The following is a 27,739-nucleotide window of genomic DNA, read 5'->3' on the forward strand; positions in this document are numbered from 1 at the left end:
TTTATTTAGTGGTTCAGCGTTTTTTCTTTATACAAACATAAAAACACAAATATTGTCAATAAGTGACCGCACGGCCAAAGTTACTGCGAGAGAATTGCCTTATATGCCTACAGAGGTTAATTCCTATTGACTAACTAAAGGCTTACTAAATTAAATACCAAATTCATAAACATTGTAGATTGTTGTACCTTTAACTTGTCTCCTCGGTCTTCTTTAGCTCTTACTACTTTCATGCGCCATGTACAGGGAATTCCCGGCATTACGGCGTTGTAAACTTGTAATTTTTTGCTTGAGCGACGTCATTTTACCGTTTTTAATTGGGGTAGTTCAAAAATAACGCCCTCTTTACAGTATGCAATCGGCGCACGATGATATCAGGACTCATAGTGATGATGGCAGGCGAATACTAGAGGTATGCCGCACAAATGTCAGATATGTAACAGCGCCAGTATGACACCAGATCCAAAAAATAAGCCGTGGAGTGTTGCTTCAAGCTTGCCTGTCACTCCGGCTTCAGCTACTAGTGGCCACTGACTGTACAGGAACATTCCGTAGCCTGTCAGAAGCACCATAGATATAACGAACTGTCGTGAACGTACCAGTAACATCACGACAATTGTTTTCGATCTCAAGCGTGGGTAGATGTTGACTCGGTTTAATTTAACTGCAAGGTGAAACCCCAGTTGTAAATTCACAACTACGGCAGAACAAAGCAACACGACTCGTTCTACGCCCTCGCACATTCACGAAACCAGTGGGAAAGAGAAACTGAGTACCTTTTAGAACGACTATCGCAAACTAGTACACAACTTCCAATATGTAGAACGGGATACAGAAATGGTCATTGTTATAGCATGGGCTTGGAGACATTCCATTAGACACACGTGGTATAACGCTGGGCGAACACTTGTCATTCTTGTAAAAGTAGCTAAAAAAGGACTCATTTAAAATTAACTTCATTATTTTGTTTTTTCTCTTAAGTGCGGTGAATGTTAGTCTCCGTGTGTACGCCGTTTGTTTAGATTGTTCTGCACGACAAGTTCTTATTTTCGAACAGTCTTGTAAGTTCTGCTGGATTTTCTACCAAGAAAAACCATAACTCCATAACACCGCCAAATACCGCATGTGTCCAGTCTTGAGACATTAATAGAGAAAACAGACAATGGCTAGGTTTATTTGCTAGACCCAATGGCATGTCGTCTGCTGTGGCGCGAATAGTTGGTTCCATGGAACTTCCAGGCTGGCTATGAATTATATTTTACCAGTTAATTTTTTTCAAAACCAAAAAAAAGTGCTGTTAAAACTCTCAACAGTTTATGTCAAGTTAAATACTAAATAAATTACTTTGTAAGTTTTTTCGCAGTTATGGGCATTGATAAAAGCATTTTCAGCGCTCGGTTATCACAAATAAGTGAGTTGAAAACGTTTTTTATTTCTTATAGATTCAACGTACGTGTATTCATTAGTTGGACTAGAATTAGAGATCTCTGGTTTTTTCGACCAAAAATGAATTGCGTACACCGCAAGCAGAACCGGGAAACGATGGAATTTAAAAATAATGAATTTGATTTCATGCATTACTTTGGCCAGCATAACGAGTTGTGCTGATCAACCTTTGAAACTTTAAAGTCAATCGAATTTACCGCTACACTTGCTCCATACTTATTTTATAAATGACGCTGGCCTTGTTCGATATTAAGATAGTGTCGTAGCTTATTACTGATTCCAGGTAGCGTAGGAACACCTTTCGTCGAAACAGGTCAAAATGGTCGACCGAGTTAAATTTGTGTTTCTAAATCACGTTATGGGACTGCTTCGCTCATCATTAAACAGATACGTGTACCTACTGTGCTACACACCGTTATGTGCAAAAAATTTGAGATGCAGATTCACGCAGATTTTCTTATTGCCTCCACTTGTTTAAAGTTCATCAGTACGTGAGAGAAAAAGATAACGGAAATCGATTCCTACCTTTACAACACAGAAATAGTGACTAATAAAGCCTGGAAAAAGGCGAATAAGAGCAACCCTACACTAGTTATGCGTTTTGCAGTACAAGTGTTTCACTACATTTTATGTAGGTGGTTTCATTTGCTATATGCTGCGTGCGTTCATACAAGATGTAGTAAAATATGCCCCAAATACTACGCGGTGTCATGCATTGCAATATTTTAGTTGAGCAGTTTCTTGGACTGAACGCAATAATTTTAAAATATAAATTTAATTCATTCATAACATACAATTGTATGCTTACAGATATAATAAATATTCTTTCGTTTTTGCTAATAAACCGATATATCCCTTCTGTGTGTACCTTCATGCCCTTTAGCTTTTTTCACGTGGTGTCAGAGTTCACGAAAAAACACTAGTTAAGACGTATAATGTCCAATTTTATCAACAAACGCCAATGATGATTAGGTCACGAGGCTGATATCATATACGGGGCGCGTTTCGACCTTATAAACTGTTTTATATAAATCTAGTTTGTAAAAGATGTATAAAAGAAATTACGTGCATCACAACAATAGCCTGGCAGAAATAGATCGAGAATCGGTTTTTTAAAAAGATTTGTAAACTTAAATGCACTATTATTAACATATCTTAAATACCTGTACGTGATGACAACAACAAAAACATGAAGGTAATAAATTAGTTTTAGAATGAGGACCAGTGGACTTATCCTTCGGATGACCGGTTTTTCGGGCAGAAACAATAAAATCGAAAGTTTGGCTATCTATAAAATTCTTATAGTAAACTACAATGCTGATGTTTGCGTTAATAGATTGTACGCCGTTTCATCTGAGTGTGTAGGCACGCGAATGGACATCAGTTCTTTAGACCTCGTAAGCACTTGTCTATTTTATTCCCACTCCAGCGCAATGGCCAACTCTCAATTTGGATACCATTTGTACTCAAAGAAAACTTTCCCATGTGGCGCTATTAGAGACGAACTCAAACTCCGTTACTGGCTTGGTGCAAGGCTTGCGGGATACAGTCACAATGTCTTAAGCCAAGGCTCCAAACCGGCGAGTGTCTGAATTATACTTGAGCCCATTCAGATGGCTCACGCTCACTGCCAAACAGTTACCCAAGCTTTGAACACTTAAAGTTAAGCGCCGGCATAATTAGCGGTTCGTGGCCAGCATTTTTACGATTTTGCTTAGGAATGTTTCACATAAAGGAGTGTTCTGTAAGATATAGGCAATATATATAGACAACTAAGTATTTTGTAGTTAAAGACCAAATAAATAAGACAATATACATTTTTTCACAACTGGAAGGGGAATGTAATCGATTAAACGGAAAATACATTAAATCCAGAATGTGACTGACAGGTTAGTTAATCCACCTATTTCCTATCGTAGACCGTATATCGATTTATCGATTTACTGGACAAGAGAAACAGATATAAATATTCACGTCTGAAGTGCAAAGGGATCTATGGCGTTAACTATATCCGACGCATACCTCATCATTAAGGCTAGCATTTAAACTTTTCAAGTTTCTACTGATCAGACGACTGAACTAGCTAGCAACACGTCGATATGTCTTTTTTCAGCAAAGTTCTCCTAACTACAACCCATGCAGTTTACTTTTAAACTTCGGTCGAGGATCATGACACTCTATAAACGCCTCATAGCTTCTTGTTCTGGAACCTTTTCAACACTTCTACAAAAGTCGTGAGATGCACGCGCTCAGCTTCATAGCCATGCAAGTGTCGTTTAAGTAGGTTTTCGGCATTATTGGAATACGGGTGCATTTATCTCTCCCAGGGAACATCTCTTACTTTCAAAAAAAAACTTTAACGGTCTAAAGTTATATTATCAAATTACAGCCACGTTATCCTCGCTCTGCAGATAGATCTTTACTGCGAGAAAGGTAAGTGAACAATCTTTTGCGGGGATATTTAGATTCTACTGGCTACTTATATCGAACTGGCTTATGACACAGGCTTCGCTATCTTTTCAGCCATTTCCGCGGCACAGTAACGTCCGTCGTCGACAGCAATTACCAATGACCGATGCAGTGTAAAAGATAACCATTTAGTTTTGTGATACGGTAGACTTGAGATATAAATAGCATCTATACAGTAAGCTACTCGATATTATTCAATAATTAATTGAAAGCGTACACATTTACCTACTACTCATAGCTAACTGTCGTCGGTTACACGCATGTTCTATTTGCAGTGCGGCTCCTAAAGTTTTGAGTTCATTTCTCAGCTGCATTCCTACCAGATTAATTATCACCATACTATAGATACATAAAAACAGCTGCTATCTTTAACCTCGCTTCTCCTTGCCTCGGGCGCCACTGCAGCAGCTGCTGCTGCTGTCACAACCGTTCTGCAAAATGAGGGTATGTGAGAAGAGTCATGAAATCAGCTCACTGGGAACATACTGTTCCGTCTGCTCCCAGGGAGTATTATCTTGCGAAGCACGGCCATCGTGTAGCGCGAAAGCGAAGTAGTGTGAGGGGGGAGAGAAAAGGCAGGGGAATATGCTCGCAACGCTTATATATTATACATTAGTCACATGCCAGACCATTCTCTACATTGTTTAAAACAAGCAACCTGAACGAAAGAAAGGAAGGCTGTTTTTTTGTCGGTTGAACGGTATTTGTTTAATATGTTCTTATGAGTAGCACGAGTTTACGGTTGTGTTCGGCTGTGCGAATGCTGCTTATTTTAGCTGCTTAATAGTCTCTCTCTCTAATAAAACGGACTTCACCTGCTTTAGACACGAGTGGCTGTTCCTGCGTCAATCTTTCACGGATTTTTCGTGCAGGTTAATTGTTATATATATATATATATATATATACGGCTATAAACAGGTCACGAAGCTGCCGATATTCGTATCCTACGATCTAGATAGTAGTATAAACGCATTATACGATAAAATGCAAACATTAAGAAATCTGATAAACGATATGGTATATGTTTAAACGCACTGGTTACTTCTGGCGCAGCTCTGTGTATCCCGCAAAGAACGAGTATCTATTTAATTATGGGAACCTGGGTAGTGTCTGCGAGCTATCATAACGCTTAACGCGTTAGGCTGTTTTCTCTGCAGCGAGAAGCCGTGAGCGCATAGGATTTCCAGCCATTCGATTTCGGTTTCTAATTCCGAAGAATACGTACCACTCAAAGGTATGTTATTGTTGTAGAGTATAACGTTCTCGAGTATTTTGTCGGCTACTCGACACTTGTTTGCTATGGTTGTATGTGGGCGGCGGTATTGTACAATGTAAAGTAGTGCAGTATGTTCAGCAACTGGCGCCCAAGGGAGTGATTACAGCTTTTGAGTAGCGCCCCACGGAGCCATCCGATCATGTATATATGTAAAGCGTATCAGCCGCAAAACGATCTTCCTTCGTCTTACTGCGATGTTTACATGCAGACAGTGATGGTGGTAGCGCCGGTATGCATAAGTAAAAGTTCCATAAATTCGCTTGCTGACTAAAAGTTAAAATTACCCTAGAACAAATTAAAAATATATAAATGACTAAAGTCGATTTACACATCGATACAGTAAGGGCTGACTGAATACGATTGCCAAAATTACATGAACAAAGAATTTCGGTTTGAAGATAAATGCGCAATAACATTAGCGTTCTTTAATCAAATAGGCTTCGCACTGCAATAAAGCTATAACTTAGATAAATTATAGGAAGTTAATCTTTTATTCGAGTAATATGTAACTATCTATCCACAACTGTGAGTCACTGAAACAGAATTCGGCTCGTTGAAAGCACCGAAATTGTCATGCTTCATGTCATTTTCGTCTTTGTGCTGGGCGGTTAGATCATTTCAGTTTAGCCCGTACCTTTGATATATTATAAAATAATGTAAAAAAACCTATATATGGTAGTTGTTCATATTCATATTTTCCATTTTGAATAAATTGAAAAATCAAAAAGTATTGTATAAGCCATTGAGCAAAAATCATACCGATTAATAGCTGTGGAAGCTGTAAAAGAACACATGAGGAAGTCTCAACAATAACTCAGCCAGATCCAAAACATTGCTTTCGTATACAGTAAACTAGGTGGTATACTGTACAGTTTTGAAACATACGTATTGAGATGTCAAGTGTAGAGGTTTCCCAACTGTTAAAGATTATACAATATAGCATAACATCAGCTTATTTTCATTCAATCTAATTGATCATGTGATTTATACCTTCTTTGCGCCAACATTTCTTTAATAAATTTAAGAATGCAAAAGCTTGTTGGCCGTTCAGATCTTTCACAAATTTTGTACTGAACAAGTTCACTTAAAAGGAGCATAATAAATACCAGCATGAACTCGTTTAAATATAGTCTTGAGCATTGCCGTTTTCGAACTGTTTAATGAGATTATGAAGAATATATTCTTACTTGAAACTAAGAAGCATCATTTGGCAGCTGGTTTCAATGTTTATTTTATATAGTGATTTTTTTCTGCGCACCACGAACACCCCGGCGCCTTTATAGCCTTGATAGCGCACGCCAAAAAATTAAGCAGAATAAGATGACTGGACTATGGCATGGTAGAAGAATATCAATACAGATGGAAGACCCCTTTAAGGCAAGTCAGTAAATACTACCGGGAAGGGAACCACATGACATGCGTAAAAGAATCTATTCATTGGTATAAGTTTTTTCGTCGTAACGCCTGTGCTTTCGTGTAAAAATCTAGAAACTTGCTTGGAAATCTCAGGTTTGGTGCTGCAACAACAGCTTGCATCGTACAGCCTTTGGAGCGCCCTATTTATATTAGATGTGAAGCAACGGGTTCATTTTTATTTTGCACAAGTTTTCCAATCTGCTCCTTCTTTGCGTTTCCTAGAGGAGTAGTTTATTTGTAAACATTCGAAACCAGGAAAAAAGTCTCTGGCTTTTTTTTGTTCAAAGTAGGTCGCGCAGCTTGCAAGCCATATTTTTCAATACGGTTTTCTATAAAAACAAAAAGAAGAGGATCCATGGCATATTTTCAATAAAGCCAAGTTCACTTCAGAAGCGTCCATATGGCAATTGATACCTATGGCGCAAACACTACAAATCTCCATAAGGATAAGTTGGTATTTTATGCCTATCGTACAGGGATACTGTCGCGTCTTCGAGTTTTTCCTTTTTGGGGAATCTATGAGGAACATCAGGTGCACTTGTGAGCTATGCCCAAGTCTTGTGAAAAATTAATTGGTCTGAGGTAGATTCCTATAGATCACAACAGAATGGAATCAGCTGTCCTTGAAGCATTTTTGTAGAAAAAAAGTGGGCCCAGGAATACTTAATTATCTGTGGAAATTTTAAACGATATAATCTGGCTATCTTTAATAGATAACCGGACGACACAGGTAGCAGTCAATTTGAAAATATTGGTAAAAAAGTAGTTATGTTAGAGAATACCGGAATAATATAAACTGATGGCTGTTAGACTGGAAGAACGCTGTTAGATTTGCCGAGTTAACCGAACGGTTAATAGTTTGTGGGTGTATGTAATCACCGCAATGGCACAGTCAGATTAGCTCGAGAAGGGGGTGTGACCATTGTACACAATTATCATTACGATTATCATGTTCTCGTAGTGAGTCCATTTCGCAGTCGCTTTCCGCGATTTCTAACGACTGCCGACACGCTCCCTTACACCGTTTCGACCTGCGTCTTTTTTTTTTATAAGCTTTATAAGCTTTCATAGTGATTCTTCATAACCCTTTCCTTTTTCCACCCTTACAAGAAGCACCTCGGTCGCTTCGCCGCCGTCGCCAGCAGCGGAGTGTTTTACCGAGGATGTGAAGCCTGTTGACCCTGATACCAGTCACCGGTAACTGTCATACTCATATCTCAATTTCGCGTCAACTGCCCCACGTCACTTTTCTCAAATAGCTTTTTTTGACCTCTAGTGGCTTAGCGTCCATGATAATCCGCTAGCCAACTGCGGCTAAATTTATGAAATTCTAAAAGTTGGTTGAAAGATATGGCTTCTATGAAAGAGAACTTAAGTTACGAACACTATTAATGTCTTATAGTAATTTTAAAAGTACTAGAAGCACTACGTCGGCTCTATATAAAACTAACATCAGGCTTAGGAGAAAAATAAAATTTGTATACTTTTAATAATCAACGCTTAAGTTGACGTATGGTCTATGCTGAAGGACACGCCTGCCTTTTTTGCAGAATCGTGATTAGTCAATGACTAAAATGGATAATTGTTGTTTGAGTAGAAAGTAGCGTGACCCCCCTACGGGTGCGACTCGTTACGAAACTAGAAATTCTAATACATGCATAGACTCCGTCGAATGTGCCGCCTAACTCAGGTAAAAAAAGTACTACCTTCTGCTAAGAATTGGCTGTTTCAAAGAAAAAGGCTGAAACTTCGAGGTTGACACTAGTATAGTTTCTGCGATATGCTCAGTATACCGACTGTTTCTTCAACCTATTATATAACAATACGAAGGTAATATTGAACTCTTATTTCAAGTGTCATGAAAATATTTTACAATAATCACCTAACTCGAGCAAGCTTAAAAGTACATGTTCCAGTCTACAGATACTCTAAACTGAGCAACACAATTAGAATTATAGATCAGATATTTTATATCGGACAATCAGCATCACTTTGTCCTTTGGGCAGGTTTTCAGTACATTGTTCTTCGAAGTGTTTTCATTACTGTACGTTCGGCTGAGGCAAAGTTTTTCAAAATGGAAATTCGGCTGATAATATAGCTCCTGGTATATCTGATGATGCTTGAAGAACTGCCGTATTTCTGCCGCAAAAATGTTCGTCACTGAAACGTCGTCTACAGTTCATTTTTCATATGTTACAAAGTAAGTAGCATATAAATTATACTAGAATACACAATATAATGTATGTAGAAAAATCCTGGAAATTGAAGATGTTAGTTAAAATAAAACGTGATATGAAAAATAGCTGCGAGTAGCTCGTCTCTTTTACTTTTACGAGCACACTTTAGGGAACCAGTGATTTTTTTGCAAATTTGACCAACAAAATTATTGTTTATACTCAGGCTCGATATTGTTTTCAAGTCAAACGCACTATACTTTTGGCAGTAATAAGACTTACCAAACTATAGATCCTATTTTATAGAGGAAATATAACTAATGCAGTATGTAAATAGTGTTAATGTTAAAGACAGCTATTTGTACCTGCATTAAGCTGCTACGATTGCAGCTTTTGTTGACTATGGAATTGTACAAAGGGATTACGCTATTCTACTAAGCTAATAATTGTTAAGTGTTTTAATTTATATAGTAAAAATTAAATATTTTGTAAGCTAATAGAGAATGAGGTTACTCATGCTATTACTAGTTCATTTTATTATTACTTTTCAGGAAGCAAGGAGGATTTAGGTTGTCAAAAAAGTCGTTTTAATGGGCCATTAACGGCCAGGTCATGAACAAACAATATTCAATTAGTGTCTTTGGTCGTGGGTGGTCGTAAGTAGGTCCAGCATTGACCTTTCGCGGAAATATCAGTTCAGCTGTGACGTGCCAAGCCTTAAGCATACATGCATTTCATACATCTACCAGCTACGCGACTTAGAAAGGCTCGCCGTTTACGTGGCGTTTTCATTTTAATTCGGAAGGTTATTGTAATTTAGGCGTTTGTGGTGAAGACTCACATTTGAAATCAACATGCTGTTCCGCTGCACGGGTGAGCTTGAAATTTTCAGACATGTGGGCCTGATACTTTTCTCATTTATATATATAATATAAATAATATAAATACATAATATAAATAATAAATAAAATATAAATACAAATATAATTTATAAGCAAAGGCAAAAATCTGAGAGTTACTACATTTCCTCCCTGCGGAACTTTGGCTTTTGAATAATATCAATAAAACAATTCTAAATTACTGCAACTCAAAAGCTGTGGTTTTTAGGTGCTCTAAGTCGCAGTTAGAATTTGAGTTGAGAATTCCATGGAATGCTAACCGGTCCAGAACTCGCTACTGCAAAATTGAGCAGATATTCTCGGATAAAAAATATTTTTTTATAGAGTAATAGGTAGCAGTATGGCAGGACAGCTTAGAAGTCAAAATGAATCTCAACACAAGGCTAATTATATATCCTGCAGAATATCGACGGATGATGGATGTGTTAGTACATGGAAATATTGCTGGTACGCTCAACGCAGACTGCAACCCAATGTATCCTTTTATTCAAACTCTACTTTAGCTTCGTTGTAATAACTGTTTCATTGCTAGACTATTTCCGCGCCTTAAAAACCTCTGTTTCGTGTTTGATGTTTGATCGGCCGTCTGACCTTCAGCATAAAACGATTTCTGTCCGCATCCCAACTTAGATGACAATGTGTTCTCAAGATTAGGGCACAGATATGTTACCCACTAACCTACTTAAAGTTCCTGACATTATAATATTTCTTTTCCGGCATTACGAAGCAGGGGCCGATTGTACTGTGAATAAGCAATAATTAAAATTAGACTATTTAAAGCAACGAGCACTTTTTGGTTAATATTTATATCACTTGAGATAAGAACATATATTACAAAGTATGCATTTTTTTTGCATAGGCACAAAGAAAGCCGAGGTAGAGACCTGTTCCGGTCCGGTCAGCCCCGCTTTAACCAGTTCGATCGCTAAAATTTCATGCAAAATGTAAATAAGTAAACTTATTAAGCTGAGAGCATGATAAATTAATAACAATCGGCTCCCTTTCAAGCCTTGTGAAGTTCTTATATTTTTGCCTGCACCACGTCACTTAGTTGGCGCTGAATAAGATTGATCCATAGCTACAGTTGCTTTCATCAATGATACGTAATGTATGTGATACATATGAAGAAACAAGAAGCTAATGTGTATGTATATATAAATGAGGATATTAAACTTTTACATAGCTGCTGCTTATCTCTCGTGCCGTATTGTCACGCCCTCTCTCTCATATATACTATACTCTGGGTGTTAGCATATTGAAGATTACTTCCTCCTTCAGTCTGATAGGGTAATACAGTAAGAGTCTATATGCTCATCCCGTTCATGTGACGTAATTCCGGAAGTAGAGAATATCATTGTTATTATATATGCAGATATAATGATAAGAGTCATTTCATGACATCGCGGTCAGCGTTTTTGACGCGAATAACTTGACAGTTTCTGCCACATATCGCAGGCCTCCTGCGTCATCAATTGTTTTTTAACCGACTTGAGTACTACATGGTAATAATTAATAATTTCACTCTCATGCTGGATGAATTTGCGGTTGCAATGAGGATAAATATCTAGAAGACTTCTCCAAACTGTGTGACATCGACCACTCAACATTTTTCCTCGGCTATGGCTGGATAGTACTCGGGATAATTTGGTTCTGAATTGGGTGATGAATGCCGCGAGGACTGCACACTTGAGATGACGCACAGATGTTACCATAGCGAGCATTTGTGGATGGGATTCATATTGCTTCCTGGCGGGCAGTTGAATGCTTGGGCGAAGTCTTTAGAGTTTCCGAGGGTGCCGCGGACTCTAGTATCGAGCAGAAAAAGCAAAAATAAAAAAGAAACATACGTGTTTTTATAGCAATAGATTGTGGTCAACATCTCTAGATGTAATCTATTGTTCCATATATGTTCGACTTTTCGCCCTTTGACAGGAAAGTAAGTCACGCATGTGATGCTAAGATGTTTCCTCGTAACGAATACATAGAAGTATATGTATAGTGTGAAATAATCACTGTAAAATGATATTAGACCGCACTACTTTTTGTGTCTTTTTGTTTGTTTGATCTTTGTCGACCCAGAAGCGTACCTGGAATCGGTAACTCTGTCTAGTTGATGAATTTCAACGTCCCAGTAACATTTGAACTGAAGCAGTTTTCACCGAACGAAGATGAGACCAACCAAATAGTGAAGCACTGACTGACTCTTTACCTTTTCTTTCTCGTTTGGTCCCCATAACACTTCGCCTCAGTACCGCAACTCCTGATTTTTTTGTTGTCATCAGGTAATAAGTTTGCTTGTTAGAACTTTTAACCAAGCTATCTTTCATTATGTTCGGCGAGACGCATAAGATCATGCTTTCATCATGCATGAAGGAGGTGGCTCATCATTCATAAGCTCAAACGCACGCCAGGATATATGATTGACCTTGAGCGCTGGAGTTGCCCTTTTGTCAAGGGGGCAAAAGAACAGCGTTGTAGCTTAGAGAAAAAGTATTGACGGCTCCTACGCTTCGACTTCCTTTCTACCCGTCAGGCCTACCTAGCGGTTCAGCCAGACACTCCAATTTGTATGCGATGGACCGCTTCTCCTGAAGAGCAACTCGACGATTTCGGCGGGCCATGCAAACCGAGGACAAGAACAGAAAGGCATCGTCGTACGGCGTAATGTAGCGGCTGTCCCTGGTGCCGTGCCTACAGTAACTCACCTTAGGCCGAATTGGATATCACGTAGCCAATAGAAGTACCGCAATACAATGCGATCCCATCATTTCACGCTGGCATTACTTTGTTTAATTTATTTTCGATTGTGCACATTTCGACGGAAGGAAAAGTCAAAGTAGAAGATAATATAGGGGGCACTATAAATTCATGCTTGTAGGTCAACTTCATTTTTGGTTTGCTTTGCAGATATGCTTCTACAACTGTCGTTTAGCTTTCAGTGTGTCCTTTATATAATAGGAATGGGCTAAATTTATCTCTTGCAAGAAGTAGCTGTTTATCACTCTACCTAGGTATTTATCGTCTTGCACAGCTAGTAGTAGTTCTAGAACTCAACAAATAATGCCAGGCAATCCATAAAAATTATGCAGTTTAATATTGATAAACATTTCCTATGAATAGGTGTATGGCTTCTACGCATAAGTTGGAGTCACACCATTTACTTATATGAGCTGTCTTTAACGAGTCTTTTAAAAATAATTATATTGCATTTATATCTATAATAATAATGGTTATCATATAGTAGTGATCGGCCATTGTTATAAGTAAGATATAAAGTAGCTCATTACTGTGTTGCTAATGTGCGGTTTATTAAAAAAACACCATGGGTCGCTATTTGCGTCAAGCTAAATGCGTAAATTCTATAGAATTTGTGTAAGAAAGTTATTGTATAGTGTTCCGTTAAACTTACTGAATAAGTAAGGGTTTAGATACATTAGACTAGAAATTATCTAATCTTGATTTTTACTAAATACGTTATCTTACCGTATGGGTCCAGGCGAGTGGACAGCAGTGCGCAGCTTGAATTCTGTCTCCTGCTTATTTGACGATCCGCACCAGATTTGCGCAAAGTTAAGGAAGAAAAGCTGATCATGGGTGAGATTGAGGCCAGGAAGGAGTGGCTCTACGCCGTGAACTTTTTCCCACTTTTTAAATGCCTATAGTTAGCAAAATGAAAAGAGATAATGATTTTGTATTTACTCAATGCATTTTACATATAACGGCGTGGTAGGTGTACAACAAATCGTGACATATAATAAGTGAGCAAATAGTGTTAATCATTAATCAGAAGCTGATTCAAGAGACCTCGAACATAGTTACGTATTTCAATATGAAACAAACAATTTGATTTTCTACGAGAATGAATGAGGCACGGAAACAAGATCGTCGAAACAAGGCACAAAGGGAAGCGACAGTCGCCCTAGAAAGAGAATAATCAATTGCTGCAGTCTGTACTGACAGGCCTGAATAATATTCTGGATAACTATTTGGAATATCTTAGAATGCACCTCACTGAAAAAACGTATGGCCAAGTACAGTTGTGCCACCACAAAAGTATATAATGAAATTGTTCGTAAAACTGGCAAATCTGACTTTTATACAGTAATAACGTCTCGCCAGATCCGAGGATACTCCACGGAGCGCAAAGTTCTACGCTTTTAAGTGTATATTGAGCTACCGCGTTGAACTGATAAGGTTTTTCCTGCTTAAGTCTTTATTAATCGCTTGATGCTGAGCATTTGCGAGTTGTTATATTTTAATGGTATTGGCAAGCTGTACAATGATTGGGGATGAGTAGATCGGAAAGCCTCTGGTAGCTACTGGACACTGAAAAGGAAGCGGTATCCTAGTCTACAGACTCTTCAAGAGTTTAACAGAAGTACGTGGGTCCTTCTTTACGAATTACTAAAGCCTAATCCAGAGTTTATCCGATGTACACATTTGTGTTAGATTTAAAATGTGAGGGCAATTTGAGCAACTTAAAGTCCTATGGTCAAACACTAACATAACATTTAATGTAACAACAGTCAAAATGGTTCTGACATTCTAATTATAATCTTTTGTATTGTAAACGTACGATCATCGATTGAATCTTCAAAGTCCTATTGCGGCAGCGTACTCGATGCATCCTTCCTGCCAAATAATTTCCGCTCAAGTCAAGGCGAAAATGACAATGTCCAAACTGCTTATGTATGTACCAATGCATAATCATAGTTTCCAGGGCTGGCTTACTGGCAATTACATAGACAAACAACACCGACGATCAGGATACGCTGCTTGATCTTCAGAAAGGCCGTTTGCCAATGGAAAGGTTTGTTCTGTATTACGCTGGGTAATACCGATATAATCTTAAAATAGAATGCTCGTACCAATAAGTACTCGTCCTTTTTCCAGTTTAGAGGCATACAAACAAGTGGTTGTCTGGTTTGCATTGAAGAGGACTTAGACCGCCTGCCATGCATATATTGTGGGCTTTTCATTTTAGTTCAGCCAGTACTTCTCAGGGCCGCCAGTTGCTAATGACATAACTAGGTGTCCGTTACCGTTGACGTCACACAAAGCCTGTTAATGGAATAGCAACATTTAAATTTGACAGAAAGCTGGATGAAAATAGCAGCACGGTTCCCTCAAAATGCCTTATGAGCTCAAGTAGAAGTTGAAAACGTTGACTTCTTGAGACAACTAATAATCTCTATCCCAGCACCTGTTCTGTCAAAAAAAAATCCGTAATGTTTGATAATGAACTGTACGGCTCCACTTCTCTAGGGGGTTTTAAATGATTTCACGGAAATAACAAAGCTTACCGCAAGTATGCGAAATAGCAAACTAAAAGCGTTAAAAAGGCGTACTACCACAAATTAAACGGGTTTGAGTCCTACAGGGTTGTAGCAAAAACTTTCTTTACAAAACTAAAATTCGATGGGCTTTATAGGGATCCGTCCAGTCCGTGGTCTTCATTGACCAATGAAGTGAAATGTATGGTAGGACAAATAAAAAGACAAAGGTCACTGGTAAAATATAGACGAGCAATGACGTATAAACCTATGTTGCTTTAACGTTAATACTCTAACCGTAGCTCTGCTGAACGAACGCCGAGATACTTATTTCCTAGCAAAGTCCATTTAGATGTCCGGATTTCACTCAGTTTTCTTAACACTGTTTGAAGCCAACGAGGTAGGCCTTTTTTTAAGTCAAATTTTTAAAGAAACCCCGAACACTTTCGTGGATAGTCGTGTTTACATTGTAATTCCCTTGTATAGACAAGTTGTTTTTCCTAGAGCCTCAAGTCAATGTGTCCATTACTGCTGTAGTACAACGGGAAAGGAGAGAGACCAGCAAGATAACTACTATCAAATAGCTTGTCTTTTATATCTTTTTGTAAGCATTATGGGAAGTAAAATTAAAAAAGAGCTTGAGGTTTTACATTTCTTCACCTTGGGTGAGCTCGGCCTTCGCCAAGCTCAATGCACAGAGTTGGCAATAACTTACTTGTACTAACAGTAAGTTGGCCGTACTGGTCACGAAAACGTTTGGTTTTTTATCTCAGGGGTTTTTCAATAGAACGCCGAAGTCAGGGGACGTGATGATTCAGCCGGATATTAGCTCCAATCATATTTGGTAAGTTATCGACAGCCGATAAAGGTGAAGTCTCATGCTTTACCACAGGAAAAAGTCAAACTTGGAACTTTTAGAGCTTTATATTGGGTCCATTCATATTTACAGCCCATATTAAATTTCGTGCTTCCCTGAATGAAAGCAAGGAATCTAAGTAATAGGGATATCGTACTTGTAAGTTTTGAGAAGAAAATTAAGTAGCCGAAAAATTTTAACGCTGTGGTTAACTATATTATTTTTAGGACCATACAAAACTGAAACTGAAATCGATTGTTTGGCGACCGGTATTTGCCAGTGGCTTCTATGGCAACGTATTTTAGGGCGATGTCCATGCATGATTCGCACCCGTGAAGCATGATTCGTACATAGACGCTCTTAGTAAAAAAAATTGTAATTTTACGGTTGAAACACCTGAAAGAAAAATTCACTCCTGCTAGACTGTTTGCTAAAACCTTATTAAATCGTAAAACGATAGTGAAAGAGAAGTTGCTAGTATTTATTAGAAATTAATATACGTATATATGTACAGGTCTGTGTGTGTGTATATTATATACTTGGCTGGAAGAAACACTTTTATACTGAATAGGAAAGGCCACATTTTTAAATATGGTACTCTGCTATGTGACTCTGTCATTGTTTAGAAGCTTCTATTATCTGTAAACCCATTTACATATAACTTATCGCCAGAAATTTTTGGTTTAATGTTGAAGAACTCGTCTACCCAAGCTTTAAGGTTCCTTTAATGTCAATGCGCGGTTCCTACTTTGATCCACCAGTAAACGGAGAAGTTGAAAACTTGTCGGCTCAAGGTTGAATAATATAATGTGCAATCAAATCTCCCATTCAAGTATTCAAAGAAGAAACTTTGACTATATTAGTCGTGTGTGATCTTGCGTTGTCATGACCTTGTCTGTCTGGTTTGTAACAAAAAAAGTCTCTGTTACTCTTAATTCCAGTCTTGAAAGTAGGCCCTTATCGCCCTACCAAATGCAAAGCATAATCCTTTTTGGATAAAGCTCTGGTTGGACAGTGGGCCTCGAATAGCTTGAAGCCATTCAGCCTCTAATTCATGTTGAAGTACAGCGAAAGTCGGTCACTGTAGCCGCATGACGCTCGATACCGGGTGAAAGGTTGAGATGAAGCGTGAAGCTGTGACTCCTTGTTGGATTCAGAGAGTTCATGAGGTACTCATGTTCTGGGTTTTTGTGTAAGCCCAAAGGACTTGAGGTGGTTTACATCAGTCGTGCGGCTGCAGCCTAACTTTTTAGCCGATTCCCGCGTTATTTTCGTCTTCCTTCAAAAGTGCCCTCAATGGTCGTCATCAAATTCAGATGCTCGGCCAGTACGGGGAGTGCCCTTTAGGCTGCGAATACCGTTTTCAAATGTGACAACCGCTCTTGAGCAATATTTTTAATGATAATGTCGTTACCGAACACCGGTTAAATTTCCCTTGCTGTTTCGGACAAGAGACATACTGCAAAAGGTGTCGGAAATGAACTTTTTTTATACATGAAATATACATCTTTGCCTTTGCAATACAATAGCTTTACGACACGCTGATAGAGAGAACGGGATATCAAAAATAAACAAATGAGGGGAAGAAAGCGCGACGACTTTTTTCGAACCCAATATTTCTGTTTTACTGGTAAAAAAAAAATTAATTAGATAAACGCAACTTAGGTAAACGCGAAGTATAGATCCTAAATATTAACTGCCTTTCAGCTATTAGATTACAAACAGTATTCGTGCTCCAAAACTTATCTCCTTTTGTCATACGCTGTTGCATCGTTACGTTTAACTGGGGTGACTTTCATATGCACCGGGAATACATAAAAATAAAATTTTTATTAATTTTTATTGGATCGAAGAACGATTTCTTTGATTCAATAAAAATTAACGCTAAACACTGGACAAAACATCTAACCGTATTTCCTAGTGTGTTATTCTTTGAACATACCATACATTACAGAGGTTTCAGGCAAATTCAATTGGATTGCCTTATCGCATTCTCATATCCAGTAAATGTGCTTGAAGCTCTGGGAAACAAATGCGTGCGGTTCTATGTGATAGAACATCGATAATATGGATGTAAGATTTAGGTTCACTCTCCAAGCTTCATATCAAGCAGGATAGCAAATCTTTTGCTCTTATGCTTTAGCCTGACCTATTTCTACCCCGGCACTGTATTACTGCACTTTTCGTTGACCAATGCTCGAAAAGCCGATCAGCTTGGGCCTCAAAACAGTTCCATGATTTTTATATTTTTTTATTTTTATTTTTTATTTGGTTATTGTGATTATCATCGGGTCGAATGGACAACTTTCTAAAGGAGTTACATCGCTGGTTGAGTTGATCTCAGGCTGAACTCGGCGAATTTCTTGCGCATCGCCATATTTATGTATGATTATGGCATATATTGAACATGCACACATTCCAAAAAGGTGTGTCTCAAGGTGGCATGTTGCTGTTGTGTAAGAGTATTTTTAGAATCTTTAATCATTTCCACCGATGGTGTTGTTGTTGTTGTCGTAGTTTTAAAATCGATGTAATTCATACTACAGATGATAATATGTCTTTCTGCCTAGGTACAATTTTATCCTAGATGGCGCTGCAGACGTTATAGTAAGTGGGGCTTTGGAAGTGATTGCGGCAGCGCCCCCGACGCCACACAGTCCTATTCGATCATTGGTGTAACGTTTGCCGCCTAATATTCTTTCGAAACAAACTTCTCGATGAAAACGATGCGCGGCCCAACAGAGCAGGTGTCCATACAATAGCCGGACTCCACCCTAACATTAAGAAGAAGACTCCTAGGCTTTACGCTCGTAATTATTTTGGCTCGAATGTTCGATGACGAAGTGCTCGCTCTTAAACCAACCAGTACGCAGATTGGCTGGTGGAAGAAACTCTTAGCGATGTGGTTATTAATTTTATGGTTATCATTATGATCATAAATCTATCGTTAATCCTTTCACTAAGAGAAGGCTTCTGCGAGCCTAAGTATATACCCACATGTAGGCGTCATAGCTTCTCTAAGTCTTTCTTGTTCATTCAAAATTTGCGAGAGCTTGCTAGCTAACAATGACGGCATACCTGTAAATGTATATATATTTGATATACTTGAAACAATAGCTAGCTTGGTTGGAATAATCAATGTGAATATAGGCATGATGAACTCACTATTAAGGCCTAGACAAACTTCTCTTGGCATAGTCTTCAAACGTGGAATACTGGAAAAGCAAACGACTGAAGAGGCCCGTTTAAACCTAATTTGTTAATACTGATAATAAATGAGATACAGTCGAGCAACTGAAATACTAATTGGCAGTAATCCCTGGCTGTAGAAGGAAATTAGCAGATAGACTAGAGACAAATACCGCTGTATGTACCTTTCTTTGTTCATGGAGATTTTCGTTTAGAAGTCAAGGTGAGCAAATAGCTTCTGTAAATAAAAGCGTATCACTTCACGAGGAGTCACAAACAAATAAGTTAATAGATAAGCATCAGTGATTGAGCACAGAACAAATAAACGACAATACTGATCAATAAAAAGTTACAGTACAATAATGTAGTTTTGTGAGTTTTTGTCAACCAGCGGTACACACTGCACAAGAATAAAAAGAATAACATATGATAAGTGCGGTGCTTAATGATGCTTGGGGCTGGAGGGTCTATAACCGCTGTCTCGGTTTGATCATGACAAGCTCAAATTTTCCCGCATCGAATTTTCAGCCCGCCTGCATTCTAAACGTTCGCAAAAAGGAAACTAAAATATCCATAAACATTTATCGAGGTTTTTCAGTGACAAGTAAATGCCACGCTCGTTGTGCGCCATCTTTTCCTTGACCCTTTTACCTGATTGCTTCTCTCGTTACACAGATTACGTGTTCACGTACCCAGCACAAGGCAAGGCCAGCCGTACTGTTTATAAGTGTAATCTGTTAAATGTATCGTTGATCGTAACCGACTGACGATCGTCAACACTGGAATGCTACTATATTTGGCTTCACAACGATGCGTTTGCAGTATCTAGAATAGTAGTTATACCTGGGTCACTTAAGAGTTGCAAAAGTTCTTGCGTTCGTTTTCTAATCCAACCTTCCTGGTTAGACCGATTTGATGTTCCTTTTGTCCTGATGCTGTAACGGTAACTAGCGCACGACGATATACGTTTAGATAGGTAACCGACATATAGCAAGTGTCTTTGTACCCATTGAAACGCTTTCTTGCTCTCAAATAAGTGTTTCTATATTTTTGCGTTTTATATCTGCAGTGATGGACCCAGTAAATGCTGATACACTTTCAAACGCAGTAGAGGTTCTTGTCTTGAATGTTTAAGTATTATGGAGAAAGGCTTTACACCCATTTTATTTACGGATATATAGTGGTTTTTTAACCACATGGACATACAATGTGATACCGCGTGGGGTTTGTTGTGTTGTAAATTCCAACGCAAGCTTGTCAACATTAAGAAGGTATTCGATTAATTAATCACAAGCACCGCCCAGAAGCAAGCGATGAGTTATTATGAGTATGGTTATTATCACAGGTCGGCAACAGCCCCTTATGCAATAAATCTTGACCGAATTGCCAATTTGGGAATGGGGTGAGGCGTACAGCAAAGTGAGGTCTTCAAGTGTGTAGTCAGATTTTTTAGGTTTTTGGATAGGAATACTTAAGTTGTGTAGCTTGATTGCGCTTCTGTTTCTGTTCTCCTAGGTTTCCTAGAAAGGACAAAGTTTATAAACAGTTAGATCTGTAGACATTTTATTTCTAGGCAAACACAAGTAAAAGTGTCAAGGATATTCTCAGAACGTTAGCTGCACGGACCTAGTCGGCATGATATGTACATGTTTACCACAATATTCAAAGCTAAAATATTTCTATTTCGGCTGCTGAGCGAGTCACTATATAACGTATGATATATGCTGCTAATATGTGGACACGCAAAAACGTGATGAGAGGATGTCGTCGTTTGAAAAGGCCGTTTTTCCGTCCGATACCACTGACCATTAATGACCGACACCAAAACTGTTAACGTTTACGTACTTGAGAACGACAGCGCTTTTCACACGTAGGCAATTTTAAATGATGGCTGAAAAAAAATTCGTCGTTAACGACCTGTTTCATGCGACGCGCATTCACTTAACATAAGATCTGCTTTTTGTTTTTACTTAACATAAGCTAGGTTCATCAAGCTGACATGTGTGGTAGTATTGATATGGTTGCCCCAAAGGGGTAGTCGAAGTTTGATTACATGTAAATCGAATTCACTGAACTAAGGTTGAGGTAATTTCTCCGTGTCTAGTAATACAGCTTAATAAAAGGACGCCAAATGTTTTATTTATGATATCAGTATTTTCAATATGTGGGTAACGAGCTTCAATAGGTAATCAGATCGTCTCTGTAGCAAGTACAATCCCATATTCGTTGATTTCTACGTGGCCAAATCTACTAACTAAAAATTGAACGGTTTCAACCGGCCGAGACCGCTTTATTCTTATCTGATTGAATTGTCACAATTGCCAATGATGATACTACATCAGCCGTTATTAAGCTATACAATTAATTGCCTATAGATGGTTCCATGCTAATGAACTAATATTGGCGATGTGCCTATTGTCCATTAATATAATAGCGCATTTCTGACGCCGTGGTCTCCTGCGTCCTGTCCCAAATTAATCCTGTCAATGTAAGCACAGTATGGTCGATTTCAGGGCCGGTGCAAAATATAATGCCTGCTGTTATTTCTGCGGCTTTTGTAGATTGTCGGCCGCCCCTTGAACAACGGCCGCCCCTTGAATCTCAACGAAACACCGAACAGACCATATGTTGCTTCTTCGCTGTCGGCTTCGGTGATTATTATGGTTATTATTATCCAACAAATCCGTCTATACAACGCTTGAATATGTTCTCCGTCATCCTAGACCAACCTAGTCGTGGAAAGACAGGCACGCTATGGGAAAAGAACGGGTTAGTCCCGCAGCCAGCACGATCTAATAGTGGGCACAGTTAGCAGCGCGGTCACCGCTTCTACCCTCCCTGTAGCGCTTGCCTTTCTTTCGGGAATGGAATGAACGACGTCACGACGAATTTCCGTGTAGATCGATGTTCCCTTCCCCATCGCCCACGTACTAGGAAAACGCTACGGGCAACGAATTGGTCGTTTTGTAGGAGTGCTCTGTACAGACCAACGGGGTATAGTAGCGATCGAATAGTGAGAGAGCCATCGCGAGTTTTAGGTACTACAACAGCGCCACAGTAGATTTTAGCAGGAGTGCGAGGGGCAGAGTTTCCTGTTTTGGCAGGCTGCTCTACCCCATCTGTGATGCTTTTGCTGGTATTGCCTAAAACGGCGTTCACTGTCGGGTAAACTTAGAACTCCTTTCCTTCTCTGATTTTTTCTTCTCTCTGACGTATTTAACTATTTGGTAGTACAGATGGCGCCCCTCAGTAATGTTCACGTTGCCCCCTACCTGCTGCTCGTTCCCCTTTTCTCCCCATCTGCGGAATGGCCCTCTCTCTTATCCAGCTCCCGAGATCCTTCGACCCAATGCCTGCTGAATCCGTATCTCAGTTGGTTTCTATCGCGGCACTTGTGCCTCACTCAGCAGTTTCACTAAAACTTTGTCGTTTACGTTGCCGAAGTCGTTGACTAGCTGTTGTGGTTTTGTGCGTCTAGCACCAGAAGCAGCCGCCACCTTTGTGTACGGTTCACAAAAAAGCAGGTATACGGATAGGAGTTAAATACAGGGTTCTGCTGGTGGAGCAAGGAACTCTGGAAGGGTTTTCTCCGGGTTTCCATCTTGTGATGCAAAGAGGCCCTCTATTGCTGCATTATTTAGAGGGAATGAAACTGGAACATGGCCGGCGGTGACCTTTTAATTTTTTTTTGATAGGTTTTTTTTTGTTAAGTGGTTGAATCAAGCGTCGTGTAGATCGACCTGTCCGTGTTAGTCTCCGATTTTTCACGAAAAGACCTGCTTTGATAGCCAAGAAAGGTTCCAACGTTTCATTGTCAAACAGTTCAGCCGGGTGTTCACTGGGTGTTTAATGCTCCTCTGATAACTTAATACCGACCAACTAAATAAAGCGTTTTTGTCATAAACTTTTTTCAGTAGCAGTCCTACAAATGAAATTTATATGAGCCATATTTAAAGGTAAATATAGAAACACATATTCATTGATAGGTGTTTCATCATACCGATTTGATTGTCTGTTTTTTTCTTTTTGCTTTTCACGCAATTTAGCGATGATGCACAACTTTTGAGAAAGAACAATAGAAAATCAACTTTAAGTGAAAAACGTACCTTTAAGGCATGTTTTCAGGACTCACGATGCGAACTGTGTGACTGCAGCGATAAGAACGACTAAAAAATACCGATCGATGTTGACTGGTTAAGCGAACAGAACACCAAGTCGATCTCGGTGGGAATAGGCCGATGATACAAAGTAAGTCAAACACTGCAAGGATACTGAGCAAACGCCAGGCAGGTCGTTAAGCTAAAACTCGAATGATAGTCGAAACCGCCCTCAGAATGAAATGGAGCTTATTTACCTAAGAGCAATGAATGCTGGGCAATGGTAACCCTTGAGGACCGGTTGAACCTTGAAATTTTTCAAATAGCGCTGGGACATCGAAACAAAAAATTGCTTTCAAAATATATTTTTCTAATGTAAAAAATAATTTTTTTATAATAACGAACAAAACGAATATCGAAATGATAAACCGCATTAAGCTCTGCTAGAACAGTAACATCTGCCGGATCGTTTGTCAGGGACTTGTGGAGCAAATCGAACCTTATACATAATGCCTATCCTAATTGTTTTCAATTGCATTCCTATAAGAGAAACAATGATAAAATATTATTTATATTACAGAAAGGATCCAACATGATTTCCGCCTGACGACATCTACGTATGTTTATGTTTTACAAGCCATCCCTAATGAAACTTGCCCTTACTGTGCATTTGCAAATACCAGATTCATCCTTAACTATATAACGGCACGCCCTGTTACGAAACCTGGTCATTTTCATCAGACGGTTGTCAAGCCAGCGTCTTCAAGCTTTTATTTTTTTTTGAGAGTGTTACAGAGAATACTATAGACCAACACATCGAACAAAAACGATCAATCAGTTTATTGGAGTGAAGATTAAGGCACTTAGGATTTTTTGTCCCGAGTTGAAAAAAACCTCAAGTTGAATGAATCATCAATTGATTGACATACAGTCTTGTAAATTGTGTAGAACGCCATAGAAGCTCTATTTGCGGCTCGTGCGTCAACTTGCAAGATAGCATTACATATATATATAGAATAATGGAACTCATAGCACTGTACAGCTTTGAAAATGATGTTCCAAGCATTGAACTGCCTATTTAAGTTCAGATAAACGACTTTTAGTACGTACGTTTTAAAATGCGCATGATCTAATTTGAGGTAATACGATAAGTTACATTGAGACATATTTTAAGCAAACACGTTTACGTGTTAACAGAAAATTGTTTTAGTGTTTCCTGCTTTTAGTTTAGAGCAATACGTATCTAATGCACAGGTATAGGTATCTAATGCACTGAAAAATAACTTTCTAACCCAAACGTCACAGGTATGTACCAGAACGGTCCAAGACAATTATAATTTGTGTGCCGCTACCAAGCCTTTTGTCCGACGCTTTGCGGCAATAGTTACAAATTCCTGTGTGTCTCTCCTACCACCCACAACGTAGAAGTAGCTCTGTATATGTTCTTTTCAATAGTTTGTCTCACCATAGCTAGTAGAATAGCTTACTATCTGATATTAGTGGCACCTAGAGAGGAAGGAAAAGAAGCATATATTGGCTAAGAGCAATCACCAACCAGCCGTACATCCAAAACTAGAGCTGTTCAGCAAGCGATTTCAAGGGAACTGCCCGGGAACGAATACTTCGGCCGATGTTGTGTGGCCGCTACGGCGTTCTTAAATCTTTTCTAAACGCGTCACTAACTCTGCCGTTGGTTTTCGCCATCTTACAAGAAGAGTGTCTACGGCCTACTCCCGAATATAAGTATGTGGTCGGTGCACGAAGGAGTTTGATGATGACCTAGCGACGTGTAATGTTTTTCCTCTAATTTAATATCTTCCTTTTTATTTTTTTCTAGTCTTCTTTCTTAGTATTCCAGTGGCCGGTTCGAGTTCCTCTAGATGACGGTTATGAAGTAGCTGATGAAGTAGCTTCGGGGTGCTGCAGGACCAATCGCAAAGCATCTAACGCGACAAGAGTTACAGGGAGCAAGACCGCACAGATGGAATAGGTGAAAGACTTACAAGGTCTGTGAAGCAACGACAGAAAAACAATAGGTCGACCTATAACCCAGACACACCAACTCTTTCTTTGATTTTAGCCTGAGGCATATATCGCAGTTTACGGCAAGGTTGCTTAGGGTAATCCGTGCTTCAGAATTTTGAGTCCGTTCATCAGAAGTGAATCCGTCTGTTGATCGAATCACATAGAAAAGAGGAGGAAAGAAATAAGACAAGTGCAATAAGTTCTGCAATAGAGGGGGAATCAATGCTGGATATCTCGCATCAGCAAACGCACACGGGAGCGCTTTAGGCTTCGGCTAGAGGATGGCATCTTTCTTTGCCCTCCTGGGATTTTTCAAAGCCAAATGAAGTGTAGCAAATTGATGATACATCATGACTTTTGTATTTTGTTTTTGTGTTTTCCTGTGTCCACTTTGCGAGTGAATTGCGTAATAGTGCGCTTTTAACATCATTTGCGCAAGCAAAGGCAGGTCCTACTGTAAGAAAATCGCTTCGATGACGCTCCATTTAAGAGACAAACACCTGCATTTATTTATATATGCACTGGTATGCACCAGAGCCCAAAGGGCTACGTGCCAAAGCAGGTCAGACTCGAAACACTGCCAGCTATTCTTTAGTGTTAAAAAGATCACTTCTTTAATTTAACAGCCCGACATACATGGGTCAACGGCTTTTAGAAAGTGCAGGTTCCTTGTGTGATTGTGTAGGGATAAAATAATTAAAAACAAAAATGGCATATCTACGTAGTTTGGCATGGATCCATTGTCCACTTGCTAACGCAGGTCTCCCTATAAAACAGGATACGGTTGTGCCAAACCTTTGGCACCTCCGGCTCACCTTCTTGGTGCCCCCGTAAAACACTTTCAAAAAAGGAAATGAACGCTTTGTTCGTTGAGAGGAGGCAAAAGAAGAAAAAAAATTTCGTGAAGAAATTACATCAGTCGATGAAACCGACAACCACACCCTCATAGTACGGATAAAACGGAATCATAGCGAGTCATGGCACGGGACCCATGTGAAGTTGATGCCAAATATCGTTTTTTCGTTTGGTCTGCGGACGTAGTTGTACGGGTTAGGAGACTAAAAGCGCAGAGCTTTCCGGTTGATAACCCTTAGGGATCTCTGTTTGCTTCAGCGTTTCCGGCATTCAACTTTGTCGCCTCTCTTTTTCCGCTGCTGTGTATCAACGGCGAAAAATCCGCCTTTGGCACAAGCGCGACTTGCCTACTTCAAATCAAGCTATGCCGCCCTATATTTCTCTCATGCTGTTCGTACGGCCCGACTTAGTACAGCAATAGCCAGTACGTGTCTATGTCACAATCGAAAACTGCCCTCTTTTTTCCCGAATAGCAAGTACATTGAAACGATGAATCGAAATGGTGTCGACAAGATTGGTTAGTGAACTGGTTTACAAGAAGAATCCATAGAAATAGAAAGAACATTTTCTCGAAGAGGCGTCTGGTTATGACTACGCTTGGTGCCTAAATTTTCATTGTCACTGCGGTGTTTGCAAAGGCCAAGGCAGGTCGCTCCCATCTGTGTAACAATAAATTGAACGAGTCTTGTTATGCTGACTGAAATAGAATAGACGAGAATAGTCGAAATTGTGTGGATGCTCCGCGCCGATAAATCTAACACTATTGAAAATGAAAGCCGATAAAGTAGGAGAATAAAAATTGAATGAGAAAATATTCAGTTTCCTCTCAAATATCATATGAAGTAAATGTACCGCTTTGAAAGACATAGGATACCAGATGCATCCTAAAGACACCCTAAAGTCCTACACAGGAAGTTTCGTTGGATAATTTAAATATAATAGATATGCATAGAAGCGCACTAAGACTGCGATTCACACGACTAAACGCCATTGGATTTGAGTTTTGCGGTTCAGTTGGCTGTCGAATAAAAAGACTGTTTATGATCGTTCTATATTTCACTGGTATTACGGTGCTAGCTAATCTTTGTTTCCCTCGTCTCTTGTTCGAAGGAATGAACGTATACACATACAAACTCAAGTTATAGATAAACAAAAAACTAGAAAACGCAATTTGACTTTAGAAATAACTAACTGCATAGTATTGCCACTTCACTAAGCCTGTATTACAAGCCAACAGTACTATATTAAGTACAACGACTAGCCTCGACGGCACTCTTTAGCGTAAACGAGAACACACAAAACATCGACTATGTGTTCATATATCATTGTGTACCTGCTATTGTCACAGGCATTGTGCACATTCTTTATTCCTTAGATTACTGAAAATGGTATTATCTTATATTAATAGCATAGCTCGTATGCAAAATCAACTTTTTAAATAGAAATTTATGATTAAATCGGGCTTACGGACACCAAAGCTCATCCCTAGGCATTTGCCATGGTAATATAAACGTTCTTTTTTAAATTACTTGTTATAGTTCTAAGCGTTACCATATTACTTGTTTAAATAGCTATCTTAATTAGTTACATAAATTATGAGTGAGCCACCCTCATATATTTTTACTTTATCCAGCGTTCGCTTCAGAACTTGCCTCAGCGCTACTTTGACTCAAAACAACCCAAAGATGAGCGATAACAGCCACTAAAATGAATGACTTAATCAAGATAAAACCTGGTGACCTCTCTATACAAAGAAAGGTTAC

General features: G+C 39.1%; 1 protein-coding gene and 1 long non-coding RNA gene across 16 annotated transcripts in view; one reads left to right on the forward strand and one right to left on the reverse strand.

Moving 5' to 3' along the window:
- Positions 1-27,739, reverse strand: part of Nep1 (M13 family metallopeptidase neprilysin 1) — a 150,862-nt gene that overhangs the window by 945 nt on the left and 122,178 nt on the right. For 6 of the 13 annotated variants that reach the window (XM_086978401.1, XM_022788350.2, XM_086978396.1 and 3 more), the window contains 2 exons: positions 13,165-13,337; positions 189-11,486 (listed from right to left, as the gene is read on the reverse strand). In XM_086978401.1, coding sequence (XP_086834527.1) covers positions 11,387-11,486; positions 13,165-13,337 — 273 coding nt within the window. In that variant the 3' untranslated portion in view covers positions 189-11,386. Of the gene's footprint in view, positions 1-188; positions 11,487-13,164; positions 13,338-14,257; positions 14,743-19,184; positions 20,520-23,130; positions 23,271-23,921; positions 25,266-27,739 lie in introns of those variants that run through there. The other 7 variants (XM_086978397.1, XM_086978400.1, XM_086978399.1 and 4 more) reach the window with 7 other exon arrangements.
- LOC147758514 (uncharacterized) overlaps positions 21,947-27,739 on the forward strand; it is a 70,952-nt gene continuing 65,159 nt past the window's right edge. Inside the window, exons 1-3 of one of the 3 annotated variants that reach the window (XR_015319818.1) lie at positions 21,947-22,523; positions 23,113-23,247; positions 23,677-27,041. This is a non-coding gene — a long non-coding RNA (uncharacterized LOC147758514). Of the gene's footprint in view, positions 22,524-23,112; positions 27,042-27,739 lie in introns of those variants that run through there. The other 2 variants (XR_015319819.1, XR_015319817.1) reach the window with 2 other exon arrangements.

This window comes from Varroa destructor, unplaced genomic scaffold, assembly GCF_002443255.2.
Source record: "Varroa destructor unplaced genomic scaffold, Vdes_3.0 BEIS01000001.1, whole genome shotgun sequence".
Lineage (NCBI taxonomy): Eukaryota > Metazoa > Arthropoda > Arachnida > Mesostigmata > Varroidae > Varroa > Varroa destructor.